The sequence below is a fragment of the Pelobates fuscus genome, chromosome 3, assembly GCF_036172605.1.
Source record: "Pelobates fuscus isolate aPelFus1 chromosome 3, aPelFus1.pri, whole genome shotgun sequence".
NCBI classification, from domain to species: domain Eukaryota; kingdom Metazoa; phylum Chordata; class Amphibia; order Anura; family Pelobatidae; genus Pelobates; species Pelobates fuscus.
This window is the reverse complement of record NC_086319.1, coordinates 108,295,232-108,317,814: the sequence shown is the minus strand read 5'-3', so window position 1 is coordinate 108,317,814 and position 22,583 is coordinate 108,295,232. Positions and strand designations below refer to the sequence as shown.

The 22,583-nt window shown below is 43.3% G+C and overlaps 1 protein-coding gene across 2 annotated transcripts in view; it reads left to right on the top strand.

Annotated features, from left to right (window-relative positions):
- Positions 1–9,351, top strand: part of FGF1 (fibroblast growth factor 1) — a 204,959-nt gene extending 195,608 nt beyond the window's left edge. For both annotated transcript variants that reach the window (XM_063447406.1, XM_063447405.1), the window contains exon 4: positions 6,551–9,351. In XM_063447406.1, the coding sequence (XP_063303476.1) occupies positions 6,551–6,745 (195 nt within the window). In that variant the 3' untranslated portion in view covers positions 6,746–9,351. The remainder of the gene's footprint in view (positions 1–6,550) is intronic.
- The last annotated feature ends 13,232 nt before the right edge of the window (positions 9,352–22,583 follow it).

The window sequence follows — 22,583 nt, the reverse complement described above, 5'->3', positions numbered from 1 at the left end:
TTTTTAAGATGGGTACTACAGTAGCATGTTTCAGGACAGCAGGAACAGTTCCAGAAGAAAGAGAGCAGTTAAAGATGTGTGTTAAGGAGGGCACAAGGCAAGAAGAGAGAGATCTAATAAGGTGAGACGGGACAGGATCAAGCGGGCAAGTGGTGGGGCGAGAGGAAAGGATAAGTGCAGCCACCTCTTGTTCAGTAGCCTGGCAGAAGGTTGGAAGGGTTGGATTGGCATGATCCAGGGGAGGTTGAAAAGGTTAGGGGCAAGGTGGTGATAATTCTTTCCTTATCTGTTCAATCTTGTAAGTAAAGTAGCAAATAAAGACTACGAACTGTAAGTTTAGTTTAAGGGTGGCCACAGCAGGGCAAAGTAGAGAGTTAAAGGTATCAAAGAGACGCCTGGGATTGTGGGAGCATGAACGAATAAGTGAAGAAAAGTATGACTGTTTGGCAAGGGCAAGGGCTGTGCTGTATGAACGCAATATGAATTTGTAGTGTGGAAAGTGTAGTGTGAGACTTCCTCCAGCAGCGTTCGGCAGAACGAGAACATATTTGCAGGTAGCGTGTTGATTTATTGTGCCATGGTTGGGGGCGTGTCCTCCTTGCGGTGTGTATTTGGAGAGGGGCTGCAGCGTCCAGGGCCGAGGTGAGGGTAGAGTTATATGAGGAGATAGCCAGTGAGGGACATGAGTTAGCAGGAATGGATAATATTTGGGAATTGATATCAGCTGACAGCTGCTGGAGGTTTAGAGAACTCAGATTCCTTCTGAATTGAGGGGGGTTAGGCTGAGGTTGTTGGGGGAGGGGGCTATTACGAGCAAATGATAGGAAATGATGATCTGAGAGAGGAAATGGAGTGTTCCAGATGGTAGAGACTGTACAATCATGAGTGAAAATAAGGTCTAGAGTATTGCCTGCTACATGGGTGGGGGAATTATATCGGAAGTTTCACTGGGACTTCTGATAGGCCAGAGCCTGTTTGGCTCGAGCAGCCTTGAGTGCCGTGCAGAGACACCTTGAGTGCCATGCATGGCACACGTGCCATATGTTGCCTACCCCTGCTCTAGGCACTGGTAGTGATAGGCCTTGTTAAGCTTTAGTAATTGTCGTAACTACCCAATGTCTCGAAGTAGAGGCTGCTTCACCTCTTCTGTGGCCGATGGGTAATAAGAAAAGTCTGGAAGACTTACGGAAAGAGCTGGTCATCTCAATATAGAGGGAAATAGATCTAACCAGATCTAGAGTGTGCCAGTTCTCCTCCTCAGGAGTTGAAGAATTAGCGTAGAAGGATGGCAACACAATCTCTTGGTTCAGGTGGAAATTCAACACCAGGCATAAATTCTGGAACAGGTCGAAGGACTACTGTCCTGTTGGACTATGGTAAAGGGAGTTTCACAGGACAAAGCCTGGAGCTCACACATCCTCCTAGCCGAGGAGATAGTCACTAAGAGAAGCAACTTTTGAGTAACATTGGTCACAGATGCATGTTTAAGTGACTCGAATGGCGACCTAGTCATGGCTTTCAAGACCAGAGGGAGGTCCCATGCCAGCATAAATACCTTAATAGGAGGCCAGATTATAAGTACTGCCTTCATGAAACAGATTACCAGAGGCTTCAATGCCCAACATGTGCCAGTCAATGCTATGAGAGCAGAGACATGAACCTTCAGACTATTGTAGCTCAGGCCCTTATTGAGACCAGCTTGAAGGAAACCCAGCACAGACGACAAAGATGGAGGATTCATAGCCACCTTCTGTTCCTGACACCAACAAAAATCTTCCAAGTCCTATAATATGAAGATACGGTAGAGTATTTACTGGCCTGTAAAATGGTCTTAATGATGGTGTCAGATCTGCCCACACCACTTATAGCTCCCTGCTCAATCTCCAGGCCATCAATCTGAAGGATTGTGGATCTGGATGTTGAAGGGGACCCTGTAATAGCAGGTCCGGTTGGGCTGGAAGTTCCCCCGGAGGCTCCAGACTCATCCGATTTGCCGTAGGGAACAGGGACGACATGGCCAAAAAGGAAGGATAGCATCCCTTCCGCCCTCTCATTCCTGATCTTCTTCAGAGCTGCATTAGAGGAACTGGAGGGAATACATATGCCAGTCTGCAGTCCCACAGTTGGGTCAAAGCATCCTGACCTTGGGCTCCCATCTTGAGATGTCTCGAGAAATATGCCTGAACTTGTCTGTTCTGAGAAAAGGCCATAAAATCTATCTCGGGAGTTCCCCAAATCTGAGTCAGTTTCTCGAATACCCTGGGACATAATTGCCCTTCATCCTTGTTTATGGTAACCCCACTCAGGAAATCTGCCGTGGTATTCTGTACACCAGGAAAGTGGACTGCTGTCATCCCCTGAACATTCTTCTGGCACCAAATCATAATGGGACGTAATTCCTCCATCAACTGTGGCTGTGTGTCCCGCCCTGATGGTTGATTTAGGACACTGCTGCATGGTTGTCAGAATGGACCCGTATCCATTTGTTCCTCAGAGTCTTTTGAAAATGCAGGAGAGCTCTGTAGATTGCACGCAGTTCCAGAATGTAGCATGGTAGCACTGATTCTTGCATGTTCCACAAACCTTGGGTCATTAGGTGTTGACAGTGAGCTCCCCAACCTCGGGCACTGGAGTCTGTTGTGAGTATAATCCAGTAAGGATCTGCCAATGGGAATCCTTTCAACAGGTTTTCCCTTCGAAGCCACCAGGTGAGGTGTAGTCTTGCCATCCTGGAGATTCTCAGGGGTTGATCCCAATTCAATTTCCACCTGTTGAATTGAGTCAAACAATCTCTCTGTGGAATCCTGAGGAGCCACTGGGCCCATCTTACAAGTCCGATGGTAGATGTTAGATTGCCCAGGAGTTGCATATATCTTCTCACCGTGATTATGAGTAATCGTATCACCTGGGAGAGAGGTTTTGATATCCTGTGTCTCCTTTTTTGCGATAAGGAAATGGTCCCTTGGAGAGTGTAGAAGTCGACCCCCAGGAATGTAATTTTCTGGGTTGGTGTGAGGCTGCTCTTTTGAAAATGTATCAACCAGCCGAATCTTTCAAGTTCTGACAGAACTAAATCTTTTTGAAGCCTTGCCTTCTGGAGATCTGGGGCAACCAACAGCAAATCGTCCAGGTAGTGAAAAAGAGAAACACCTTGAATCCTCAATCTCTCTATGAGGACGACCAAGACCTTTGAAAATGTCTTGTGGGCGGTGCTGAGGCCAAATAGTAGCGTTAGGAACAAGAAAGTGATCCTCCTTTTTAGCAAACCTGAGGAAACATTGGTGTTCTCTGGCTATTGGGATGTGGTAATAAGCGTCCCTCAGGTCGATAGAAACGAGGAAATCGTTCTTCCGGACAGCTGGTGAGATGGACTTGAGGGATTCCATCCTAAAGGATCTGATCTCTAGGTATCTGTTGACGCTTCTGAGGTCTAAGATCGACCTCCATTTCTCTTTGCTCTTCTGAACAAAAAAGAGTGGAGAGTATTGTCCCCTGAACCGTTCTTCCCTTGGAACTGGTATGATGACTTTTTGGCTTGTGAGATTCTGGATGTATTAGTATAATGCTTTGGTCTTGTTTCTGTCTTTGGAGATATGAGTGGCTATAAAGAAATCCCATCTTAGTTATCATTGAAATTCCAGTCTATAACCCATTATGGACACCACCCAGAAATATCTGATGTTTGGAGCCCAAACCTCTTGGAATAGGGGAAGTGGAGCCCCAACCTCCAGTGGATAGTCAAAAGTTCTTTCCAGAGGGATGAAAGGACTGGTTCCTGGCACGATTAGAGCGAGGGAATGATGACTGACCACCACATCATGAGTTGCCTCTGTTGAACTCCTTCTCAGGCTTGTAGCTTTGACTTGTTTATTTGCCCATGAGGTGCCTGGTTTCTTGTTACCTCTTTCCTGGGGTAACAATACTTTGTGGCACTCTGCTGCTTTCTTTATAGATTCCTTTAGGGCTTTTCCAAAAAGTAGTTCACCTTCAAAGGGAATGCAGCATAGATTAGACTTAGAAGAGGCATCAGCTCCTCAGTATCGTAGCCATAAAGCTCTCCTAGCAGCCACTGACAGAACCATAGTATGGGAGAAAATCCTTGCAATATCCAGGGATGCCACCACAAATAATTCAGTTGCTATGTGTAGATCACAAATAGCATCACGAAGACTAGATCTCTTCACACCTCTTTCAACATCTGAGTTTAGGTCTCTAATCCAGCTTTTCATGGCCCTGGATACAGCCATGAGAGCAACTTCAGGATGACATCCTGCTCCAGCTGCAGTATAAATTTTGGATAAGTTAGAATCCAGCTCCTTATCCATGGGTTCCTGTAAGGAGCTATACAGATGTAGAGTAGTTCTTCTGGCCATCCTAGAAATGGGGGCATCTACGTTTGGAGGAGTTGTCCATCTTTTGGAAATGTCTTCCTCCAATAGGTAAAGTCTTGACAATCTACTTAGTATGGGAACCCTCCTCTCTGGCTTCTCCCATTCCGCTGTGATCAAATCCTTGATAGACCTATGAAGGGGGAAGGAAAGCTTCTGTCTGTTAAGATCTGCAAAGTGCTTATTTGAGCTGTCTACTTTAGGAAGATCTTCTGGTATCTCCAAAGTTTTCCTAACCATAAGGATGAGCTTATCCATAGTTTTGGAATCAAGCGATTCAGATAGCATCTCCACTTCGCTCTCACTGGAGTCAATTTGATCCAAGATCTGAATTTCTTCAGCTTGTTCCAGGGTTAAGTCTGAGTCTGAAGACCAATAGGATACATGTCGTAGTCTAGGTCTTTTCTCAGATCTTCTTCTGCTTTCCTGATGCAAGCCAGGACATCTGGTGATTGGACAGATGTGGATGAGGATGAGGTCAACTTCTGGAGACAGAGTAGGCACAGCTGTTTACCTTCAACCGCTTCTCCCTCACATCCTGAACAGGGATTAGCTTTCTCCCTCCTCTTCCATGGTGGAGATAATACAGTCTGTTCTTCATTACTAAAAGTAAGTGGAGGACAGATTTAGAACAGCACTTAAAAAACTGCAAATATGAAAAAATGTGAGCCCATACTCACCTAGATGCTGAAAGGGGTAAATGGGTTCTGGAAAGGGAATTCATAATGGACTACTAAAAAAACCAAATAAGTAATACACATGAATATCCCCTAGATATATAAACAAAGGGCAAATTAACTACAGAAGGAGAAAGGGTAAATACTACCTGTGGCAATAGAAATAAAGACACAGGCACTTTAGATAAAAAAATTCAAACCATCCAATACTTGGCTCCAAAGTACTTAAGGCCTGCTTAGGGGTCTATATATAAGCATAAAATAAAGAATTGACCTCATTTTCGGCAATTTGCCCTTAACAAAGATTGCCGACGCGACGCAGGATTCCCAAAGGTCGCGATTTTTGCGCCAAATTCATAAATGCAGGGACTGTGCATGCGCAACGTTTTCACCACGATCCGGTCAGTCTGAGCACCCAGGATGAAGGGAAAACCAGAGATGAGGTTTAAAGAGCACAGAAACAGATCCCCATGTCCCCCAGAGGCACAGGCAGAGTCTGGAAGCCCAGGAACTCAGCTCAGAAGTAAGTATAAATAATGAAGAAGTACTTAGCATTAGGGAGCAACAACAATGCTCTCCTCCTAAGGGCTGTAGGACAGGAAAAAAGACTGAGGGACCTATAAAGGGATACGCCTTTTAAAGGTTTTTTATTTTATTCCTGTCCTATCGGCTACAAGGGGAGGAACTAACCCATATGTATATGCTGCCATGATTAGCCATGAGTAACCCCTTTATCTAAATAACACATGTGACCGGTATCATACAAACAAGTGAGGTAGAGAGAAGAGGGTAAGCAAGAAATGGGGTAGAACGAGATGAAACAGATATTTAAAAAAAAAAAAAGGGGGTGAAGTGATCATGAAGAAGGGAGTCATACTCAAGAAATATAGTTGATGTGGGCTCTTCAGTGGATGCAGGATAGTGAGCTACAGTGGTATTTAATAGTGTAAAAGAGTATTTCGTTTGAGCATTGTATGGCTGCTGGAGGGGGATAAATGTTATTACACTTTTTTATTATGTTTTTGTGAAGGCATATGCATATAACATCCTTTTATCTGTAACCTTTTAGAAAATATCATATTAAGATTGACATTAGAAAGTGTAATAGACCTTCGAGCTAGTAATATTTTTTACTTTTTTGTATACTTCTTATATAACCCACATGTTTTGTGTGCCAACATGATTCATAAAAGAATGGCAAAAGCTTTCAGGAATAGCTCAATTAATGGCAGTGCACCTCCCTACTGCGAAAGAAAATGCAAAAAAGCACTTTTTAAAAATAAATACCAGACAGACCTGCAGCAGGAAGCCCAGAGTCGCATTGGTTTTAAGTGCTGACCAACAGCAACTATTTTCTTAGCCAGAGTCTAGCTGTAGTTAAATGCTTCGGTCCAGCTCTGCTAAATATAACCGCAATGGTTTGTTTTGCCACATACCGTAAACTAGCTAGGAGCTATTACATGTTTCTTTCTGTTTTTTTCCAAGCTGTCGTTCAATGAAGAATGCCTGTTTTTGGAAACTTTAGAGGAGAATCACTATAATACGTACAAGTCGAAGAAGTATGCTGACCGCGACTGGTTTGTTGGGATTAAGAAGAATGGAATGAGCAAACGAGGCCCCCGGACTCACTATGGCCAAAAGGCCATACTCTTCCTTCCATTGCCATTGTCAAGTGACTAAGATTTTAGTGAAAACACCATGCAGATGATTATTAAGTATTATTTGTGGTACTGTTGACAATAATTATATTAAATTCAAATGCTTTCAATAGTGTTTTGCACAATGCCAATCTCAGAGAATGGCATATTCATCCAAATTATGTGTTTGCACAAACCACAAAATTAGTAGTCAGTAGGAAATATTTGTGTGCATATTCATATTGTGTCGATTAAGCAGTTAAAACCACGTGTAGCTCATAAAATATGTAAAAAATAAATAAAAAATTTACTAATATTTTCTTTCAGTAATTTATATGGTTAAAAGTACACTCCACTGCCCAAATAAAAACACTGTTTAATAGATATACCCCAAATAAAAACATGCATGTACGAATTATGCATTTTCATTGAAGGTATATCTAAACACAGCTTGCAAAACCTGCATTTCTCTTGTCTGCTTCCTTTGAAAACCACTGCCCAGACTTTCTGTGGCTGTCCAATCACAGACTTCCCAATGCAGCTCAATGAGAAGTCTTTGCAAGGCAGGTGCTCTGAGCAATTGCCTACCTGTTGAGTTTAGCTCCACTGAGCTAACCAAACCAGGAAGTAACATGACCTGTTGTTTGATTGACAGCCAGGGGGTGTAACCAGGTTAATTTATAAAAGTGTACATTTCTGTTGAAATGTGCACTTTTTGTCAAATGAAAAAGAGTACCCATTATTTTTTTTTTTTTTTTTTACAAATAATGCTTTTCAGCAAGCTAGTGCTTTATGGGTTTGGAGTGTCCCTTCAAAGCTTACTGATAGCTAAACAGATCCACATCAAACAAATACTCAGGACCTCTCTTTGTTAAATAATTGATATATTAACAGAGGGGTACGACTCTGATTGGGTACCAAAGTTGTGTCCCAGGATCCTATTTATCCCAGGAGCTGTTAAACAATGTACCGTACTGGTCAGCAATTGTAGGCACTGAGATAAGACATCAATTTTATTACCCCTTAAGATATAATAATGGACATGGCCCCCAATAAGGTTAGATCAATAAGGTGTGAATTGTGAGAAACTCAAAGTGAATTTTGAATTATTGGACAAAATAGCTGAAATAAAAACATACCTCTTTTTTGAGAAATGTTCTAGTTCTACTTTTTTTATATACAGTTTGCCTCCCTCCTTCCCTCCCTCCCACCCCCCATGCGAGGTTGCTGAAGATGGCCATGGCCCGGGGCCGGCAGGTGGGATCACAGGATCTTCCCTGCCAGTCTATGCAGGGCCGGCACTATCCAAGCGCCGGCCCCGCTGTGTTCCATGACGGGCCGGTGGGGAGATGGAATATCTACCTCACCAGCCCACATGTAGTGTATTGAGGCAGCCGGCAGGGGAGAGACGGAGGGAGACAAGAGAGGAACCCGGAGGTGCTCTATTTTGCAGCTCCACCTGGTTCGTCTCGCGAGAACGCTCCGAGTCTCGCGATAGTGAACTCTAGCCCCACAGGCTAGAGTTCACTCACTACTAGAACCACCAGGAATGGCAGCACGGTCCCTCCTCCCAAGCTAAAGGTAAGAAGGGAGGGGGGATATAATCAATGCTTCTTTACTTTTTTAAAATTAATATATAGAAAATATTCTTCCCCCCCAACACACAAGCCCTCCAAACATATTCACACACGAGGACCCTCACTCACACACACACACACACACACACACACTGCACCCCTGACACTCACAGCACCCTCACTCAGACACACACACTGCACTCCTGACACTCACAGCACACACACACACACACACACACACACACTGCACAACTGGCACTCACAGCACCCTCACTTACACACACACACTGCACCTCTGGCACTCACAGCACCCTCACACACACACAGACACACACACACACTGCACCCCTGACACTCAGCACCCTCACTCTCACACACGCACACAGCACCCTCACTCAAACACAGCACCCTCACACACACTGCACCCCTCACACACACTGCACCCTCACACACACAGCACCCTTACCCACACAGCACCCTCACACACACACTGCACCCCTCCTGCACACACACTACACCCCTCACACACAGCACCCTCACTGCACACCCTTACCCTAACACACACTGCACCCCTGAAACACACACACTGCACCCTTACTCACACACACTGCAACCCTCACACACACAGCACCCTTACCCACACAGCACCCTCACACGCCTCTTGCACACACTACACCCCTCACACACACACTGCACTCCTCTTGCACACACTACAACCCTCACACACACACACACACTGCACAGTACTCTTTCCCATCATTTTTTGTCTCCTGGTATATGGAGACACCAGAGACAAATTTCAAGCAAATACAGTGCAAGCATGTTATTAAATTTGCTTGCGCGGTGCAGAACAAATACAGGCCTTTTTCTCATCAGCAGAGCTCTGTGCATGGTCTGCCCTGGAAGAGCATTGAACCAACATGCTACCTTTGTGATGGGGTGTACTTGTCATTGGTTATGACAAAACAGACCCCACTTGGCCCCGCCCCCTTTTCACTGGGCCGCTGTAATAAAAAATGCCCGGGATGAATTTTCTTTTTAGTCTGGCTCTGTCTAAAAATACGTTGTTATGGGGGGGGCTTGTGTCCTTGTATTACATGGTTAAAAAACGATTTGCAAACAATTCCAGTGATTGATAAAGTTGTTTAGATGCAGAGTGTCCCTTTAACATTACTCCTTAGAAAGTCTATCTGTTGCTAACTCTGTATTACTCACTTGTTAGTGGATAACAACATAATGATGAGTTTACATCACCCTATTAATTAATTAATCGCCCATTAAGACACAACACAATATACTATTGTGTCAATACTAGTATTATAATACAGACAATTTTTTGTTGTTGTCAATCTTTGGTTTTTATTGAGGCAGAAGCTTATCCATACAGTAAGACATTATGAATGAGTATACAAACAAACATGCATATCATAAAAGCACATTTCTGTGAGACTGACCTAATTTTATAGTAATTATATAACAAGCTATGGTGAGTCTAAAAGAAAGAGCTTCACCAAATACTTGGGACTAAGATGCTTATCTAGGTATATTGAGAGAGAATAACCACCTAAGATAGTCAAGGCTAGACACATAGCTAGACGCTTCGTACCTATTGAGCTGAAGCCTTTGTAGACTAGGTAAAACATAGCTAGAGTTTATTAACTGTGATGAAATGCAAGGTTCTAAAAAGAAAACCTTGGGCATAAAATGTAACTTCCATAAAAAAATAAAGCTTAACATTAAAAAAAAGCGTTGCTTCGTTGTAAGTCCGTTTAGAAGCCATCCGCTGTTGCTGAATGGAAAGATGGCGGTAGGCCCTCATGCAATATCAGCCGATTGCCACAAGTGGCTTGACTGGTACACTGTCTGAGAGGACTTTACGCCAGAATCGGGTGCTTCTCCAGCCCCAGACGAGAGCTGGCATCAGTGTGCCACAGACTTGGGTACTGTTAGAGTCCAAGTCTATCCCCTGCTCTGGAGGATCAGAGGATTGGGATGTTGTCCTGGTGGATGATGCAGCCTAGGTGGGCTAGTGCTAGATTGCACATGCTTCTTCATTGCCGTTCCTCCTCGAGTAGGCCCCTCTGCCTCCGGCTGTTCGTGTCTCTGGGCTCTCATCCTGTGATCAGCCCTGGCACATAATACAGACAATTTAAAGATCTTACAATATAGTGATTGTTTGGTACATCACAAATGTTAATTTAATGACCTCATACATCAGAAAATGGTTAGATATGAATAAAACAAAAAATGAAGAGACCGTTCACATTCCCATGGCCGGGAAAATGGAAACTTAACTCTTGCATACCGATATTTTTCTTTTACCCATAATGGGCCACGGCAGCACTGATTACCTGCCCTGCATTGGTGGCTTTGTACCGAACTAAGGGTTACATGGTCGGAGGGGTATTTATCGGGTCTCCTTAGTAGTTTAATTTATTTCTTGTTCTATTCATTGTAAGTGGTGGGAGGAGCGTTAACTCTTGCATTTAAGTAAATTTTCCGTTATATATGACATTGAGACAGCTGAAGATGGCTTACAGATGAACGACAGATAAATGCTAGTGGCCACCAAACAATACCATATAATAAATAGAATTAGATGGTAATTGAAATACATTTAGTTTTCTTAGAATTTTCCTTTTATATGCTATAGATCAGTGGTTGCCAAACCAGTCCTCAAGGCACTGCTATCAGTACAGGATTTAGGAATTACCCAGTTGTGTCTAAGGTGTGTTTAGAAAAAATAAAAATCTGTGACACAACTGGGTAATCCTTAAATCCTGGACAGGTAGATGTGCCTTGAAGTTTGGTTTGGAAACCACTACTATAGATGATTAGTTTAAATTCTTTTGTTCGTAATCATGGTGTGGGCCTGACAATCTTTTGAATTTGTGGTTGTGTGCTAGCTTACACGTGTCACATGCTGAACTGACAATATATATAACCCAGTTCTAATAATCTTACTATGGTCATTTGATAATGCTTTTCAAGGTAGATACATTATTATGTTTCGTTTAACAGCTGTACCATGCGATTGTGATTGTTAATTGTAGTCATTTTTGTATTTATTTAATGAGTCTGCACTTACAAATGTGTATTTATTTAAAAATAAACTATGCAGAACACTGTATAATGAAAATAATTATGCAATAAAAGTAACAAATACATGTGTGTTTTGTTTTTTCTTTCTCAATACTAAATCAAGGAAAAGGGACATGTTCTACATGGGTAATTGATAGAGCGAGGCCAGAAGTCACCTACATCAAATCTAAGATGGACTTAGTGTAGCAAACAAGAGACTGTGCACAATTATGATATATGTCAGCAGATATTGTCTAAATGGGAGGTCGTGCTGGAGTAGCATTTAATTGATTCCAAGGTAAAAGTAGTGACTGATTCATCCAGAGATCATTATGTGAGTGTGAATTTGTTTTTGGAAGTCCACACATCATGGCAAATGGCATTATTAAGGTAGCATTGGATTAAATAATTGTCATTTAGTCAGCTGGTCTAATAAAGCGTATAATGAGTAGTGATGTACTGAACTGTTTGTGGCGAATAGTCCTGGCGAATATAGCGTGTTCGCGTTCGCCACGGTGGGCGAACACATGCGCGGTTCGATCCGCCCCCTATTCGTCATGATTGAGTAAACTTTGACCCTGTGCCTCACAGTCAGGGCCGCCATCAGGGGGTGACAACCATAACGGTTGTCACGGGCCCGGCGGCCCTGGGGGGCCCGGCCGCCCGGGCCCCACGTGTAGCGCATGCTGATGGGGCCCATCGGGTGGCCCACTCACTTAGGGCCACCCGATGGGCCCTGTATCTTCAGGGGCCCGATCAGCGCTGCGGCCGTGCAATTGCGCGACCGGGTCCCTTTAAAAAAAATCCCAACCGCAAAGTACTGCTGGGAGGAAGTGGCCGTCACTTCCTCCCAGCTCGCTCCCCTAAGCGCCGCGCGGGAGGCAAGAAAGACAGGCCGCAGCCTGCAGGAGCCACGCCGACTACCATCAGCCACAGCCTTCCACCTGCAAAAAAGGTAAGAAAAATTACCTGTATATGTGTATGTATGTCAGTATGTATATTAGAATGTCTGTATGTATGTTAGAATGTCTGTGTGTATGTTAGAATGTCTGTATGTATGTTAGAATGTCTGTGTGTATGTTAGAATGTCTGTGTGTATGTTAGAATGTCTGTATGTATGTTAGAATGTCTGTGTGTATGTTAGAATGTCTGTATGTATGTTAGAATGTCTGTGTGTATGTTAGAATGTCTGTGTGTATGTTAGAATGTCTGTGTGTATGTTAGAATGTCTGTATGTATGTTAGAATGTCTGTGTGTATGTTAGAATGTCTGTGTGTATGTTAGAATGTCTGTGTGTATGTTAGAATGTCTGTATGTATGTTCGAATGTCTGTATGTATGTTAGAATGTCTGTGTATATGTTAGAATGTCTGTGTGTATGTTAGAATGTCTGTGTGTATGTTAGAATGTCTGTATGTATGTTAGAATGTCTGTGTGTATGTTAGAATGTCTGTGTGTATGTTAGAATGTCTGTATGTATGTTCGAATGTCTGTATGTATGTTAGAATGTCTGTGTATATGTCAGAATGTCTGTATGTATGTTAGAATGTCTGTGTATATGTCAGTATGTCTGTGTGTATGTCAGAATGTCTGTATGTATGTCAGTAAGTCTGTGTGTATGTTAGAATGTCTGTGTGTATGTTAGAATGTCTGTGTGTATGTCAGTATGTCTGTGTGTATGTCAGTATGTCTGTATGTATGTCAGTATGTCTGTGTGTATGTCAGAATGTCTGTATGTATGTCAGTATGTCTGTATGTATGTCAGTATGTCTGTGTGTATGTCTGTGTGTATGTCAGAATGTCTGTGTGTATGTCAGTATGTATGTAAGAATGTCTGTGTATGTCAGTATGTCTGTACGTATGTCAGTATGTCTGTGTGTATGTCAGTATGTATATTAGAATGTCTGTATGTATGTTAGAATGTCTGTGTGTATGTTAGAATGTCTGTATGTATGTTAGAATGTCTGTGTGTATGTTAGAATGTCTGTGTGTATGTTAGAATGTCTGTATGTATGTTAGAATGTCTGTGTGTATGTTAGAATGTATGTATGTTAGAATGTCTGTGTGTATGTTAGAATGTCTGTGTGTATGTTAGAATGTCTGTGTGTATGTTAGAATGTCTGTATGTATGTTAGAATGTCTGTGTGTATGTTAGAATGTCTGTGTGTATGTTAGAATGTCTGTGTGTATGTTAGAATGTCTGTATGTATGTTCGAATGTCTGTATGTATGTTAGAATGTCTGTGTATATGTTAGAATGTCTGTGTGTATGTTAGAATGTCTGTGTGTATGTTAGAATGTCTGTATGTATGTTAGAATGTCTGTGTGTATGTTAGAATGTCTGTGTGTATGTTAGAATGTCTGTATGTATGTTCGAATGTCTGTATGTATGTTAGAATGTCTGTGTATATGTCAGAATGTCTGTATGTATGTTAGAATGTCTGTGTATATGTCAGTATGTCTGTGTGTATGTCAGAATGTCTGTATGTATGTCAGTAAGTCTGTGTGTATGTTAGAATGTCTGTGTGTATGTTAGAATGTCTGTGTGTATGTCAGTATGTCTGTGTGTATGTCAGTATGTCTGTATGTATTTCAGTATGTCTGTGTGTATGTCAAAATGTCTGTATGTATGTCAGTATGTCTGTATGTATGTCAGTATGTCTGTGTGTATGTCAGTATGTCTGTGTGTATGTCAGAATGTCTGTGTGTATGTCAGTATGTATGTAAGAATGTCTGTGTATGTCAGTATGTCTGTACGTATGTCAGTATGTCTGTGTGTATGTCAGTATGTCTGTGTGTATGTCAGAATGTCTGTATGTATGTCAGTAAGTCTGTGTGTATGTTAGAATGTATGTGTGTATGGTAGAATGTCTGTGTGTATGTCAGTATGTCTGTGTGTATGTCAGTATGTCTGTATGTATGTCAGTATGTCTGTGTGTATGTCAGAATGTCTGTATGTATGTCAGTATGTCTGTGTGTATGTCAGTATGTCTGTGTGTATGTCAGAATGTCTGTGTGTATGTCAGTATGTATGTAAGAATGTCTGTGTATGTCAGTATGTCTGTGTGTATGTCAGTATGTCTGTGTGTATGTCAGTATGTCTGTGTGTATGTCAGAATGTCTGTATGTATGTCAGTAAGTCTGTGTGTATGTTAGAATGTCTGTGTGTATGTTAGAATGTCTGTGTGTATGTCAGTATGTCTGTGTGTATGTCAGTATGTCTGTATGTATGTCAGTATGTCTGTGTGTATGTCAGAATGTCTGTATGTATGTCAGTATGTCTGTATGTATGTCAGTATGTCTGTGTGTATGTCAGAATGTCTGTGTGTATGTAAGTATGTATGTAAGAATGTCTGTGTATGTCAGTATGTCTGTACGTATGTCAGTATGTCTGTGTGTATGTCAGAATGTCTGTACGTATGTCAGTATGTCTGTGTGTATGTTAGAATGTCGGTGTGTATGTCAGAATGTCTGTGACTGTCTGTGTGTGTATGCCAGTATGTCAGTATGTCTGTATGTATGTATGTATATATGTATGTATGCCAGTATGAATTAATGTGTATGTCTGTGTGTATGTATGTAATGTCGGTGTATGTATGTGTAAGTCCTCATGCACTGTGGGCGGGATTGGAGGCGGGCCCCAGGGGGCCCAGACCCTGAGCTGATTTCTGGTTGCGGCCCTGCTCACAGTCAGCAGACACATTCCAGCCAATTAGCAGCAGACCCTCCCACCTCCTGTACAGCATCCATTTTAGATTCATTCTGAAGCTGCATTCTTAGATAGAGGAGGGAAAGTGTAGCTGCTGCTCATTTGATAGGGAAATGTATAGCTAGGCTAGTGTATTCAGTGTCCACTACAGTCCTGAAGAACTCATCTGATCTCTGCTGTAAGGACAGCACCCCAAAAAGCCCTTTTTAGGGCTAGAACATCAGTCTGCTTTTGCAGTTGCCTGCCTGCCAGCTTCTGTGTCAGGCTCACAGTGGATACTGTGCCCACTTGCCCAGTGCCACCACTCATATCTGGTGTCAAAATAGCTTGCATTTAAAAACAAAAAAAAAAATTCTCACTGAAAACGATTGAATAGCAGTTAGTTGTCTGCAAGCGTCTGTGTGTCAGGCCTACAGCGTGTACTCTGTCAACCTCTGGCAGTGCACAGTGCCACTCATATCTGGTGTCACAATAGCGTGCATTTAAAAACCCCAAAACTTTTTTCACTGTAATAGATTGAATAGCAGTTAGTTGTCTGCAAGCGTCTGTGTGTCAGGCCAACAGCGTGTACTCTGCCAACCTCTGCCAGTGCACATTGCCACTCATATCTGGTGTCACAATAGCGTGCATTTAAAACCAAAAAACTTTTTTCACTGTTATAGATCGAATAGCAGTTAGTTCTCTTCAAGCGGGTGTGTCAGGCCTACAGCGTGTACTCTGCCAACCTCTGCCAGTGCACATTGCCACTCATATCTGGTGTCACAATAGCATGCATTTAAAACCAAAAAACTTTTTTTACTGTAATAGATTGAATAGCAGTTAGTTGTCTTCAAGCAGGTGTCAGGCCTACAGCGTGTACTCTGCCAACCTCTGCCAGTGCACATTGCCACTCATATCTGGTGTCACAATAGCGTGCATTTAAAAACAAAAAAACTTTTTTCACTGTTATAGATTGAATAGCAGTTAGTTGTCTTCAAGCGTGTGTGTCAGGCCTACAGCGTGTACTCTGCCAACCTCTGCCAGTGCACATTGCCACTCATATCTGGTGTCACAATAGCATGCATTTAAAACCCAAAAACTTTTTTTACTGCAATAGATTGAATAGCAGTTAGTTGTCTTCAAGCAGGTGTCAGGCCTACAGCGTGTACTCTGCCAACCTCTGCCAGTGCACATTGCCACTCATATCTGGTGTCACAATAGCGTGCATTTAAAAACAAAAAAACTTTTTTCACTGTTATAGATTGAATAGCAGTTAGTTGTCTTCAAGCGGGTGTGTCAGGCCTACAGCGTGTACTCTGCCAACCTCTGCCAGTGCACATTGCCACTCATATCTGGTGTCACAATAGCGTGCATTTAAAAACAAATTTTTTTTTCACTGTTATAGATTAAATAGCAGTTGTCTTCAAGCGGGTGTGTCAGGCCAACAGCGTGTACTCTGCCAACCTCTGCCAGTGCACAGTGCCACTCTTATCTGGTGTCGCAATAGATTGCATTTAAAAAACAAAAATTGTTTTTTCACTGTTATAGATTGAATAGCAGTTAGTTGTCTTCAAGCAGGTGTGTCAGGCCTACAGCGTGTACTCTGCCAACCTCTTCCAGTGCACATTGCCACTCATATCTGGTGTCGCAATAGATTGCATTTAAAAACCCCAAAACTTTTTTCACTGTTATAGATTGAATAGCAGTTAGTTGTCTTCAAGCGGGTGTGTCAGGCCTGCAGCGTGTACTCTGCCAACCTCTGCCAGTGCACATTGCCACTCATATCTGGTGTCACAATAGCGTGCATTTAAAACCCAAAAATGTTTTTACATTATTATAGATTGAATAGCAGTTAGTTGTCTTCAAGCGTGTGTGTCAGGTAGTGATGTACCGAACTGTCCGCCGGCGAACAGTTCCTGGCGAAATTAGCGTGTTCGCGTTCGCAGCGGCGGGCGGACACATGCGCAGTTCGATCCGCCCCCTATTCGTCATCATTGGGCAAACTTTGACCCTGTGCCTCTCGGTCAGCAGACACATTCCAGCCAATCAGCAGCACTCCCTCCCTTCCACACCCTCAAACCTCCCTCCCAGCATCCATTTTCGATACATTCGGAAGATGCATGCTTAGTGAGAGGAGGGAAAGTTTAGCTGCTGCTGATTAGATAGGGAAATTGATAGCTAGGCTAGGGTATTCAGTGTCCACTACAATCCTGAAGGACTCATCTGATCTCTGCTGTAAGGACAGCACCCCAAAAAGCCCTTTTTAGGGCTATAACATCAGGCTGCTTTTTTTTTTCCTGTGTAATGTAATTGCAGGTGCCTGCCTGCCTGCCAGCTTCTGTGTGAGGTTCACATTGGATACTGTGCCTACTTGCCCAGTGCCACCACTCATATCTGTTTTAACAATAGGTTAAGCTTTACATTTAAAATAAATATTTTTTTTTCACTGTAATAGAAGAGCAGTTGCCTGCCTGCCAGCTTCTGTGTGAGGTTCACATTGGATACTGTGCCCACTTGCCCAGTGCCACCACTCATATCTGTTTTAACAATTGGTTAAGCTTTAGATTTAAAATAAATAATTTGTTTTCACTGTAATAGAAGAGCAGTTGCCTGCCTGCCAGCTTCTGTGTCAGGTTGGATGCCTTGCCCATTTGCACAGTCAGTGCCACCACTCATATCTGTTTTAACAATTGGTTAAGCTTTAGATTTTAAATAAATATTTTTTTTCACTGTAATAGAAAAGCAGTTGCCTGCCTGCCAGCTTCTGTGTGAGGTTCACATTGGATACTGTGCCCACTTGCCCAGTGCCACCACTCATATCTGTTTTAACAATTGGTTAAGCTTTAGATTTAAAATAAATAATTTGTTTTCACTGTAATAGAAGAGCAGTTGCCTGCCTGCCAGCTTCTGTGTCAGGTTTGATGCCTTGCCCATTTGCACAGTCAGTGCCACCACTCATATCTGTTTTAACAATAGCTTAAGCTTTAGATTTTAAAGAAATCATTTTTGTTCACTGTAATAGAAGATCAGTTAGTTGTCTGCAAGCGTCTGGGTGTCAGGCCTACTTCAGCGTGTGCTCTGCAGACCTGTGCCAGCGTGCTTTGACAGTTGCCAATCATATCTGGTGTCTCTTTAGCGTGCTTTTACAAAGAAAAAAGGTTTCCAGTGTAAGCTAATAGCAGACAGTCAGTGTCCTTCAAGCGGCTCTGTCAGGCCTTCCTTCAGCGTGTGCCCTGCACAACCCTGCCAGCGTACTTTGACAGTTGCCACTCATATCTGGTGTCTCTATAGCGTGCTTTTACAACCAAAATTTTGTTTCCACTGTAATAGAAGAGCAGTTGCCTGCCTGCCAGCTTCTGTGTGAGGTTCACATTGGATACTGTGCCTACTTGCCCAGTGCCACCACTCATATCTGTTTTAACAATTGGTTAAGCTTTACATTTAAAATAAATATTTTTTTTCACTGTAATAGAAGAGCAGTTGCCTGCCTGCCAGCTTCTGTGTGAGGTTCACATTGGATACTGTGCCCACTTGCCCAGTGCCACCACTCATATCTGTTTTAACAATTGGTTAAGCTTTAGATTTAAAATAAATAATTTGTTTTCACTGTAATAGAAGAGCAGTTGCCTGCCTGCCAGCTTCTGTGTCAGGTTGGATGCCTTGCCCATTTGCACAGTCAGTGCCACCACTCATATCTGTTTTAACAATTGGTTAAGCTTTAGATTTTAAAGAAATCATTTTTTTTCACTGTAATAGAAGATCAGTTAGTTGTCTGCAAGCGTCTGGGTGTCAGGCCTACTTCAGCGTGTGCTCTGTAGACCTGTTCCAGCGTGCTTTGACAGTTGCCAATCATATTTGGTGTCTCTATAGCGTGCTTTTAAAACCAAAATTTGTTTTTCACTGTTATAGATTGAATAGCAGTTACTTGTCTTCAAGCGGCTCTGTCAGTCCTTCCTTCAGCGTGTGCTCTGCAGAACTGTTCCAGTGCACATTGCCAATCATATCTGGTGTCTCTATAGCGTGCTTTTAAAACCAAAATTTGTTTTTCACTGTTATAGATTGAATAGCAGTTACTTGTCTTCAAGCGGCTCTGTCAGTCCTTCCTTCAGCGTGTGCTCTGCAGAACTGTTCCAGTGCACATTGCCAATCATATCTGGTGTCTCTATAGCGTGCTTTTAAAACCAAAATTTATTTTTCACTGTTATAGATTGAATAGCAGTTACTTGTCTTCAAGCGGGTGTCTAAGGCCTACAGTGTGTGCTCTGCAGAACTGTTCCAGTGCACATTGCCAATCATATCTGGTCTCACAGTAGCTTGCACGCATAGTACCACTAATCCCAAAAAAAATGACAGGCAGAGGCAAGCCACCCCGCAGGGGCCGTCGTGGTCGTGGTGCTGTGATTCCCTTTTGCCCTAGAATAATGCCCAGTTTTCAGAAGCCACGTACCCTGAACTTGAAAAGTTCTGAGGACATAGTTGACTGGCTAACACAGGACACCCAATCTTGTACAGCCTCCGCTCGGAACCTTGACGCACCATCCTCCTCCAGCTTAGCTTCAGGCACCTCTCAAGATAGCACTCACCCGCCTGCCACCACCACCAAAACTAGCACCACAGCCGCTTTACTTGGTATGTCAGAGGAGTTATTCACACACCCGTTTGAAGAAATGAGTGATGCGCAACCATTATTGCTAGAGGATGTAGATAACAGGGATATGTCTCAGGCAGGCAGCATTAAACACATGGAGGTACGGTGTGATGATGATGATGTTCTACCCGCTGCTGCTTCCTTTTCTGAGTTGTCAGATACAAGCGAAGCGGTTGATGATGACGATGCGTCCATGGATGTCACGTGGGTGCCCGCTCGGCAAGAAGAAGAACAGGGCGAAAGTTCAGATGGGGAGACAGAGAGGAGGAGGAGACGAGTTGGAAGCAGGGGGGGTCGTCGCAAGGAGCTAGTGGCACAGTCAGACAGCATGCATCGGCACCCAGGGTCAGCCCGACAGCACGCCAATCAACGCATGCTGTGTCCACCACCAGAATGCCGTCATTGCAGAGCCCAGCAGTGTGGAATTTTTTTTGTGTGTCTGCCTCTGACAACAGCGATGCCATTTGCAACCTGTGCCAAAGGAAACTGAGTCGTGGGAGGTCCAACACCCACCTAGGTACAACTGCTTTGCGTAGGCACATGATCTCACATCACAAACGCCTATGGGATCAACACATGAGTACAAGCAGCACGCCTACTCTAAGCCGCCATCCTCCTCCTGGTCCAGCATCTTCAGCCACGTCAACCACTGCTGTCCTTCTTGCCCCCTCTCAACCATCCGCCACTCCGTCTCCCGCCTTGAGCAGTTCCCGCTCATCTGCCCACAGTCCTGTGTTTCTGTCAAGGACATGTTTGAGCGTAAGAAGCCAATGTCACCGTCACCCCCTTGCCCAGCGTCTGACAGCTGGCTTGTCCGAACTATTAGCCCGCCAGCTTTTACCATACAATCTGGTTGAGTCTGAGGCGTTCAAAAAATTTGTAGCTATTGGGACACCGCAGTGGAAGGTACCCGGCCGGAATTTCTTTTCACAAAAGGCAATCCCCAACTTGTACTCGATTGTGCAAAAGGAAGTCATGGCATGTCTGGCACACAGTGTTGGGGCAAGGGTCCATCTGACCGATGATACCTGGTCTGCAAAGCATGGTCAGGGCAGGTATATCACCTACACTGCGCATTGGGTAACCCTGCTGACGGCTGACAAGCAAGGAATGCGTGGCATTGCAGAGGAGTTGGTGACACCGCCACGAATTGCAGGCAGTCCTGCTGCCACCTCCTCTACTCCTCCTACTCCATCCTCTTCCATAACCTCCTCGGCTGAGTCCTCTTGTGCCGCTGCTTTTTGCTCCACATCAACGGCACCCCCCCAGCTCCCCAGGTACTATTCAACATCCCGGATACGGCAGTGTCACGCCGTCTTGGGTTTGACTTGCTTGAAAGCAGAGAGTCACACCGGACAAGCACTCCTGTCCGCCCTGAACGCACAGGTGGAAAAGTGGCTGACTCCGCAGCAACTGGATATCGGCAAAGTGGTGTGTGACAACGGAAAAAATTTGATAGCGGCATTGAAGTTGGGCAAGTTGACACATGTGCCGTGCATGGCACATGTGTGTAATCTGATCGTACAACGCTTTGTGCATAAGTACACAGGCTTACAGGACGTCCTGAAGCAGGCCAGGAAGGTGTGTGGCCATTTCAGGCCTTCCTACACGGCCATGGCTCACTGGCTCACCGATATCCAGCGGCGAAACAACATGGTGAGGCGCTTGATTTGCGACAGCCCTACACGTTGGAATTCAACACTCCTAATGTTCGACCGCCTGCTCCAACAAGAAAAAGCTGTTAATGAATATTTGTATGACCGGGGTGCTAGGACAGCCTCTGGGGAGCTGGGAATTTTTTTGCCACGTTACTGGACGCTCATGCGCAATGCCTGTAGGCTCAAGCGTCCTTTTTTTTTTTTTTTTTTTCAACGTATATTAAAATTTTTAGTATACAAATGTAAAAACATATCCCATGCTTTACCCATTTTACAGTACAACTGTACACATGCAACATAAAAGAAATCACTGAAATTCAACAACACAAAGCTTACATGGGCTTTGAGGTGTTTGCCAAAATGCATGTATTTGTAGCGCGGATATAACAGTGGCTATAATTAACCTATGTAAACTTGTCACATCTGGCACACTTATACATTACTAAACACAGAATAGTAGTGAACTAAAAAACAAATTAAAAAATTCTGGTATTTGAAGAATATATTCAAATCATTCGTTTTCTGCCTACATTTTGTCATTCAGTTTTCAATTCAGTACAAATAGATGTTCAGTGAATAAACAGCTTAATATGGGGTTGTTGCTTGCTAAAAACAGACAGTTATGCTTTCTTCAGAAAACAATTATTGAACATTTGAAACTCCCATAGAAAGTATGGCTTTCAACTTACTGAGACAAATTAAAATTTCAGCTTTGATGTTCAGCACATTACATGTATTTTTTTCAATATTTCGCTAAAACATAACAGTTAAAAAAAAACAAAAAACGTAAATATAACAAAACTACAACATTTATGCAAAAGGTTGAGGTCCTGCAGTAAAATGTTGATCAGATAAGAAGTTAGGTGGTATTATTTGTGAAAGCGGGTAAGAGAAGAGATTGGCTGGGTCAATGGACAATGGATTTACTGCATGAGTAGGGGGCAACATACCATGCCAGCCAGGGTAGGCTGCTTCTGGATACAATGGAAAAGATGGATATGGGAGACCTGCTGGAACAGTATTTGGCACATGGAGAGGTGGCATAATATTAGCACACTGACTCTCTCCTATAATTACAGAGAATTCTCCTGGGAACTGAAGGCCATTGCTTAAATTTTGGAGCATATTCATGATCTCAGGCATGCCAACTTCCTCTCCTGTATCCTCAGAATTCTGATTCCACTGCTCAAAATTTGGGAAACCTGGAGGAGGGAGCCCTTGCTCGGCCATT